Source organism: Drosophila suzukii, chromosome 3 (assembly GCF_043229965.1).
Source record: "Drosophila suzukii chromosome 3, CBGP_Dsuzu_IsoJpt1.0, whole genome shotgun sequence".
Taxonomy (NCBI): Eukaryota; Metazoa; Arthropoda; class Insecta; order Diptera; family Drosophilidae; genus Drosophila; species Drosophila suzukii.
Genome location: NC_092082.1, coordinates 84052541 through 84060875, shown reverse-complemented (window position 1 = coordinate 84060875; position 8335 = coordinate 84052541). Strand labels below are relative to the sequence as shown.

General features: G+C 37.3%; 2 protein-coding genes across 2 annotated transcripts in view; one reads left to right on the top strand and one right to left on the bottom strand.

The window, feature by feature from the left end:
• Positions 1-704: 704 nt before the first annotated feature.
• Positions 705-1570, bottom strand: LOC108005042 (uncharacterized). Its single transcript, XM_017068180.4, has 2 exons — positions 1389-1570; positions 705-1319 (listed from the first exon to the last, which is right to left on the bottom strand). The coding sequence occupies exons 1-2, from the start codon at positions 1546-1548 to the stop codon at positions 769-771; spliced, it is 711 nt and encodes a 236-aa protein (XP_016923669.4). The 5' UTR covers positions 1549-1570; the 3' UTR covers positions 705-768.
• A 1969-nt stretch (positions 1571-3539) lies between these two features.
• lobo (lost boys) overlaps positions 3540-8335 on the top strand; it is a 31270-nt gene continuing 26474 nt past the window's right edge. The window contains exons 1-2 of the mRNA XM_065865381.2: positions 3540-4053; positions 4125-4253. Of these exons, the coding sequence (XP_065721453.2) occupies positions 3637-4053; positions 4125-4253 (546 nt within the window). The 5' untranslated portion in view covers positions 3540-3636. The remainder of the gene's footprint in view (positions 4054-4124; positions 4254-8335) is intronic.

The window sequence follows — 8335 nt, the reverse complement described above, 5'->3', positions numbered from 1 at the left end:
AACAGAATAAGTGTGGGTTCAAATGAGCACGGCTTTTATATCTGCTAAGAATTTACGGTACCACACGGCGCATGAGTGCGCTCTTCTGAAGCACGTGTTTATGTTGGTGGGGAAAGATATAAACCATTGTGAAACCATATGTCCGCCTATTATAGAAATATTTGTTGTCATGCTGCCAGAGAGGAGCATCAGTTGAAGAAGAGAACGAAACGTAGGAATCAGCTGTTTTACATAATAGTAATCCTATAGTATATCGTAAATTCATCACAAGAAAGAGATATTTTAATGAAAATAAAAAATTATAAAACATTAAAAATTTAGTTATATTTATTAATCCATTTTTAAAACAATGGGATTTAAACATTTAATATGAGAATATCAAAACGTATTTAACATTTCCGTCAAAAAAGCTTTTCTTACTGAGAGGACATGCGCAGATATGGATAAATAATAAGCTTAAAAGCGCATATGCTCGGTATTTGGAAGGACTCCGAATTTGTAGACACAAAATATCCATAATAATAAACCAATTTTGTATAATTTCATATCTTAACTTCTTGGTTACTTTATTAATTATTTTCATTTTAAAAAAATACTAAAGTTATGCTATTTTATTAAATATAAAACAAATCGTGGTATGATATTGTTTGAATTAAAGCGCGCTTCTGGCATTATTAACTACTTTAAACTAAAGATAGGTCCAATGCCAGCATATGAACCTCTATTGCACAGCCCTCTATCCTAATTACTAGGATATATTTTGAGGATTTAAATATAATCATCGCTGTCGGGGCTGTGCAATTTGGTTTCCTCGCTCTCGCGCTCCCATTCATTCATCTTGGCCTGCATTATCAGATCCTGAAACGAACCATATTCGGTATTTTGTCGTGTTTTGGCGGCTAGACCCACGTCGCCTTCGTCGTCGTAGAAATTATCAGAGTCGTCGTAATCAGTATCCCTGACCATATCCAAGTCGGGATAATCTTGCTCCTCAGCGTTCCTCGGGATTCCGTGCTTCAGATAGAAAGAGTTCAGCAGGCTCTCGATTTTCCAGGATGGCATATCGGAAACCATCTTGACGGCGATCTTTCTGCGTGGCCTTTTCAGTTCCTTTTGGGGTTTGTCGGCCAGCTCGAAGTTGAGAGAGGTCTTCAGCATGCGCTTGGAGGCAGTGAGTTTCTTGAGTATGGATCTGTAGAGGGCCAGAAATTGGTCGGGTTGTTTCTTGGCCTTGGGCAAAGCTTTGGGGTTCTCCAAAATAAAGCGATTCAGCAGCTCCTTGGTGCCCTGTTGGTCCTTTTGTGACTTTAATAGTTCAACTAAGGAGAGAGAAAGATTTGAAAGTTAATAAATGTTTAAAATGATTTTAGTGTTATTAAGCAAATTACCTTTTTCTTGGCTTAGTCCTAGTGTGTTCTTAAAGACTCCCCAGTCATCCTTGGGTCCTTGGGTCTTAAGAGGATTCTTCTCCACGTTCTTGATGTACAAAGCCAGGCAGCTTTGCTGAATGGTGAGCAGCAGCAGAATGATAGCTTTTCCCAACTGCATTTTGAGGATCGATGTGCTTCGTTCGGTGGGTGAATTGAATGTGATATCCTCAGCCTCGAGGAGCTGCCTCTTATATACCCAGATCCTTTTAGCGGCTGATCCGCGTTAATTGACATAACCGCACATCAGCGTTGCGTGGCTGCGATAATCAGACAAAGGCTGCAAAGTAGAGGCGCTTGACACTCGAGACATCCGGGGCGCCTGCGCCTGAGCAAGGACTACAAGGAGCAAGGAGCAAGGAGTCAAGACAGGACGACATGTGCTTGATTGAACGCCGCGATGCTCTTTGTTTTTCTAGGGAACACTTAGCGCGAGCCGCGGCAATTAAACGGCAAACTGAGTGCATACAAAAATTAGTGCTTACGCATCTTGCCTCAGACGCCGGCCAGGTAGCAGGGTCCTTCCTGCCGCAGGACGAGCGGGAAAGGGACCAATATAGGCGACACCCAACGACTGCAGGCGACTGCTGACGAATGTGGGAATCAAAATGTGCGTAATTGAGTCGCTTAAAAGCGCCAAATGGTTTCATGAATGTACGGATGCACCAGGTAGACGCTCGCCTTTCAAATGCGAAAGGAAGTACAAATAAATCCTAGCGCCAGCCATAAACGGATCAACTGCGCCGATCTCAATCCGCTGGTCTCTCCGCTGCTCGACAAGTTTTTCGCTAATTATTCCTGAATGCGGGTTTTATTGATGCAATATAAATAATGCAAATGCAATTTGAGGTGCATGCAGACAAGGGGGTTGGACCTCAAAAAATGTGCCACCACTGCCATCTGCGAATGACAGGCTTTGAGTGTCGAATGTCCGACGCCTAATTATGTAACACAAATAATTAAAATAAAATGTTTTTTAAATATATAAAAAATGTTGCGAATGACAAATAATACTTCAAAAGAAATATATATCTGTATTTTAGCTTAAGATTATTAAGTGAACGTATAGAATTATATTAAGATAGGGAAACACACTTTTTTAAGCTGTCAAGCTGTACAAAACTTAAAAATCTTGAAGACCTACTGAAAGCGACAAAATATTAATAGCAATCTCTGAATTAATTTTATTATAATACATTTTTAGTTTTAAGTTACAATTTCATACGGATTTAATTGATTTTATTTTTTTTATTGATTTTAGGTATCACATAATTATGACTCAATAAAGAAAACAAAAAGGAGTTCTCGATTATTAGATCCCCATTAGTCTTTTAACAAATTTCAAAGTCAATACGTCATTAGAATTACCCTGGCAAATAGGTAGATACTATTTAAAAATGTAGAATTGGTCTAATGACCTGAGCCACCAGTAAGTGGGGAGTACATTTTATACGGCGTTATACTGGCTAGACTTGGCTAGTGATCCTGAATCATATAGCATCAGAAACGTCTCCTTTAATAGCACAAACTTTTTGATCAAGGGCCATGGTATAAAATCGACTTATAAATAATTTATTATTTATTTTGGTTGTCCTTGCCAAAAATCCTCGCAATGATCCCCGCAAGCAGCCTCGTAAATTGCATTTCTTCTATGTCCTGTCACATTTAAAAAGCTAAAAAACTCAACATTTTTGAATCAAGGCGCCATGTGTTCTTTCTCTTCCATCGATATGAGTTATATATTTCTCCTGATCTGGTAGCACAAACATCGTCTTTCTCTTTTCTTCGGTCTGGCAGCAGTGTTTTTTTCCTTCTAGTTATTTAAAGTACCGCCAGGTGTCGCTGCTAAAGTGGAAGATAGACAGGACGCGAACCGGAAATGAAAACTAACAAACACGCTTATAAGAATTTTCCGCTGACACAAACCATTAACAACTTAGTTGGTAATTTAAAAACTTCACAGTTGCAACCAGATCGGAACAATTATGTATTACATTTATCAAAACTTTAAAGCTTGTAATTGTTTGTTTTAATATAAAAATATTATTCATTATCCCCCATCAATTTATATCGTTTTTCCCCAACACTCTTTTTAATTTCTGTCACAGCTGGCTGTTGAAAAATATATTTCTCTACAAACACCGTAGTTATAGAAACGACGTTCTTGTTTATTTATTATTGAATAGCCGGCAACTGTTACCACGCCAAAATGCCGAAAGTAATATTTCAGAAGTACAAGAAGGTGGTCAGCAACATCGACCCGAGTCGTCATAGTGCCAAATTAAAAGAAATCGACGAGTTGAGGCGCTCTCAAGTTTCGGAGTCGGATTTTGATGATGAAATGGAGGGGGAGTACGAGCCGGAAATGGAGGAAATGAAGTCTAGTGAATTTAGTTTGTCCGAGGGAGAAGCTGCGCTGAATATCGGGAAGATCGATTTGTCTTTTCCTGAGACAATCGAGGAGTTTGAAAACAGTCCGCAATGTTATCCCCCCTCATATTATACCTTATCGCCCAAAGAGCGATTGCTTCTCCTTTACGCCGAGAATTTCCGGAAGCAATTGGTTCTTAGTTACCCAAAGAGACGAGCGATGGTCTTGGCTTTGCCCAATGAATGCAAAGTACAGGTAAAGTCCTCCCCATATTCTTTGTTACATGTTAATGTTTTGATAAATTGCCTCTCTTAACCGTATTACAGAAATTTGTTTGCACCACCATCAGGCCAACGGCGTTTATTTACACGCAACTCATATCGAGTGTTGAGGAAATTGCCAAGTTTGTCGCCGATTTTATTCAGTATGAACCACTGGAGGATCCAATTAATTTGGTAAGTTCGCTTGCTTTTATGTAGGCCAATTATTGCAAGAGTTTCTAAGTGCCGTTTTGGGTTTCCATTCTGAAGGGTATTGGAATTACGAAAAAATCGAACATGAAAATGGGTTACATTTTTGACCATCGTTTATAAGATAAATGGTATAGTAGAACATAAGAGAATTTCTCCACAAATTCATAGAGGTATCCCACGTCTAAATCGAAATCGAATATCAAAAGTTATGGAATCTAGAAGTGCAGTTTTGGGTTACCAATCTGAGATCCATGGGAATTACGGAAAAATCGAACATGAAAATGGGTTAAATTTTGGACCCTCGTTTAAAAGATAAATTGTAATGTAGATTATTAGAGGATTCATCTACAAATTCATAGAGGTATCCCACGTCTAAATCGGAATCCAATAACAAAAGTTATGGAATCTAAAAGTGCAGTTTTGGGTTACCAATCTGAGATACACGGGAATTACGGAAAAATCGAACATGAAAATGGGTTAAATTTTGGACCCTCGTTTAATAGATCATTTTTAATGTAGAATATTAGAGGATTCCTCCACATGTTCATAGAGGTATCTCACGTCTAAATCGGAGTCCAATAACAAAAGTTATGGAATCTAGAAGTGCAGTTTTGGGTTACCAATCTGAGATCCATGGGAATTACGGAAAAATCGAACATGAAAATGGGTTAAATTTTGGACCCTCGTTTAAAAGATAATTTTTAATGCAAAATATTAGGGGATTCCTCCACAAGTTCATAGAGGTATCCCACGTCTAAATCGGAATCCAATAACAAAAGTTATGGAATCTAGAAGTGCAGTTTTGGGTTACCAATCTGAGATCCATGGGAATTACGGAAAAATCGAACATGAAAATGGGTTAAATTTTGGACCCTCGTTTAAAAGATAAATTGAAATGCAGTTTATTAGAGAATTCCTCCACAAATTCATAGAGGTATCCCACGTCTAAATCGGAATCCATTAACAAAAGTTATGGAATCTAGAAGTGCAGTTATGGGTTACCAATCTGAGATCCATGGGAATTACGGAAAAATCGAACATGATAATGGGTTAAATTTTGGACCCTCGTTTAAAAGATAATTTTTAATGCAAAATATTAGGGGATTCCTCCACAAGTTCATAGAGGTATCCCACGTCTAAATCGGAATCCAATAACAAAAGTTATGGAATCTAGAAGTGCAGTTTTGGGTTACCAATCTGAGATCCATGGGAATGACGAAAAAATCGAACATGAAAATGGGGTTAATTTTGGACCCTCGTTTAAAAGATAAATTGAAACGTAGATTATTAGAGAATTCCTCCACAAATTCATAGAGGTATCCCACGTCTAAATCGGAATCCATTAACAAAAGTTATGGAATCTAGAAGTGCAGTTTTGGGTTACCAATCTGAGATCCATGGGAATTACGGAAAAATCGAACATGATAATGGGTTAAATTTTGGACCCTCGTTTAAAAGATAATTTTTAATGCAGAATATTAGGGGATTCCTCCACAAGTTCATAGAGGTATCCCACGACTAAATCGGAATTTAATCACAAAAGTTATGGAAACTAGAAGTGCAGTTTTGGGTTACCAATCTGAGATCCATGGGAGTTTCGGAAAAAACGAACATGAAAATGGGTTAAAATTGGACCCTCGTTTAAAAGATAATTTTTAATGTAGAATATTAGAGGATTCCTCCACATGTTCATAGAGGTATCCCACGTCTAAATCGGAGTCCAATAACAAAAGTTATGGAATCTAGAAGTGCAGTTTTGGGTTACCAATCTGAGATCCATGGGAATTACGAAAAAATCGAACATGAAAATGGGTTAAATTTTGGACCCTCGTTTAAAAGATAAATTGAAATGCAGTTTATTAGAGAATTCCTCCACATATTCATAGAGGTATCCCACGTCCAAATCGGAATCCATTAACAAAAGTTATGGAATCTAGAAGTGCAGTTTTGGGTTACCAATCTGAGATCCATGGGAATGACGGAAAAATCGAACATGAAAATGAGTTAAATTTTGGACCCTCGTTTAAAAGATAATTTTTAATGCAGAATATTAGGGGATTCCTCCACAAGTTCATAGAGGTATCCCACGACTAAAACGGAATCCAATAACAAAAGTTATGGAAACTAGAAGTCCAGTTTTGGGTTACCAATCTGAGATCCATGGGAGTTTCGGAAAAATCGAACATGAAAATGGGTTAAAGCTTGGACCCTCGTTTAAAAGATAATTTTTAATGTAGAATATTAGAGGATTCCTCCACATGTTCATAGAGGTATCCCACGTCTAAATCGGAGTCCAATAACAAAAGTTATGGAATCTAGAAGTGCAGTTTTGGGTTACCAATCTGAGATCCATGGGAGTTTCGGAAAAATCGAACATGAAAATGGGTTAAAACTTGGACCCTCGTTTAAAAGATAATTTTTAATGTAGAATATTAGAGGATTCCTCCACATGTTCATAGAGGTATCTCACGTCTAAATCGGAGTCCAATAACAAAAGTTATGGAATCTAGAAGTGCAGTTTTGGGTTACCAATCTGAGATCCATGGGAATTACGGAAAAATCGAACATGAAAATAGGTTAAATTTTGGACCCTCGTTTAAAAGATAATTTTTAATGTAGAATATTAGAGGATTCCTCCACATGTTCATAGAGGTATCCCACGTCTAAATCGGAGTCCAATAACAAAAGTTATGGAATCTAGAAGTGCAGTTTTGGGTTACCAATCTGAGATCCATGGGAGTTTCGGAAAAATCGAACATGAAAATGGGTTAAAACTTGGACCCTCGTTTAAAAGATAATTTTTAATGTAGAATATTAGAGGATTCCTCCACATGTTCATAGAGGTATCTCACGTCTAAATCGGAGTCCAATAACAAAAGTTATGGAATCTAGAAGTGCAGTTTTGGGTTACCAATCTGAGATCCATGGGAATTACGGAAAAATCGAACATGAAAAAAGGTTAAATTTTGGACCCTCGTTTAAAAGATAAATTGAAATGCAGTTTATTAGAGAATTTCTCCACAAATTCATAGAGGTATCCCACTTCTAAATCGGAATCCAATAACAAAAGTTATGGAATCTAGAAGTGCAGTTTTGGGTTACCAATCTGAGATCCATGGGAATTACGGAAAAATCGAACATGAAAATGGGTTAAATTTTGGACCCTCGTTTAAAAGATAAATTGAAATGCAGTTTATTAGAGAATTCCTCCACAAATTCATAGAGGTATCCCACGTCTAAATCGGAATCCAATAACAAAAGTTATGGAATCTAGAAGTGCAGTTTTGGGTTACCAATCTGAGATCCATGGGAATTACGGAAAAATCGAACATGAAAATGGGTTAAATTTTGGACCCTCGTTTAAAAGACAAGTTGAAATGTAGATTATTAGAGAATTCCTCCACAAATTCATGGAGGTATCCCACGTCTAAATCGGAATCCAATAACAAAAGTTATGGAATCTAGAAGTGCAGTTTTGGGTTACCAATCTGAGATCCATGGGAATTACGGAAAAATCGAACATGAAAATGGGTTAAATTTTGAACCCTCGTTTAAAAGATAAATTGAAATGTAGATTATTAGAGAATTCCTCCACAAATTCATAGAGGTATCCCACATCTAAATCGGAATCCAATAACAAAAGTTATGGAATCTAGAAGTGCAGTTTTGGGTTACCAATCTGAGATCCACGGGAAATACGGAAAAATCGAACATGAAAATGGGTTAAATTTTGGACCCTCGTTTAAAAGATAAATTGAAATGTAGTTTATTAGAGAATTCCTCCACAAATTCATAGAGGTATCCCACGTCTAAATCGGAATCCAATAACAAAAGTTATGGAATCTAGAAGTGCAGTTTTGGGTTACCAATCTGAGATCCATGGGAATTACGGAAAAATCGAACATGAAAATGGGTTAAATTTTGAACCCTCGTTTAAAAGATAAATTGAAATGTAGATTATTAGAGAATTCCTCCACAAATTCATAGAGGTATCCCACATCTAAATCGGAATCCAATAACAAAAGTTATGGAATCTAGAAGTGCAGTTTTGGGTTACCAATCTG

What these genes read in the sequence shown, in the direction of transcription:
- LOC108005042 (XM_017068180.4), bottom strand. Translation starts at nt 1,548, where the DNA reads ATGCAGTTGGGAAAAGCTATCATTCTGCTGCTGCTCACCATTCAGCAA. An exon ending in AGGACTAAGCCAAGAAAAAG is followed by an intron (nt 1,320 to 1,388) that starts GTAATTTGCTTA and finishes CTCTCTCCTTAG; the next exon opens with TTGAACTATTAAAGTCACAA.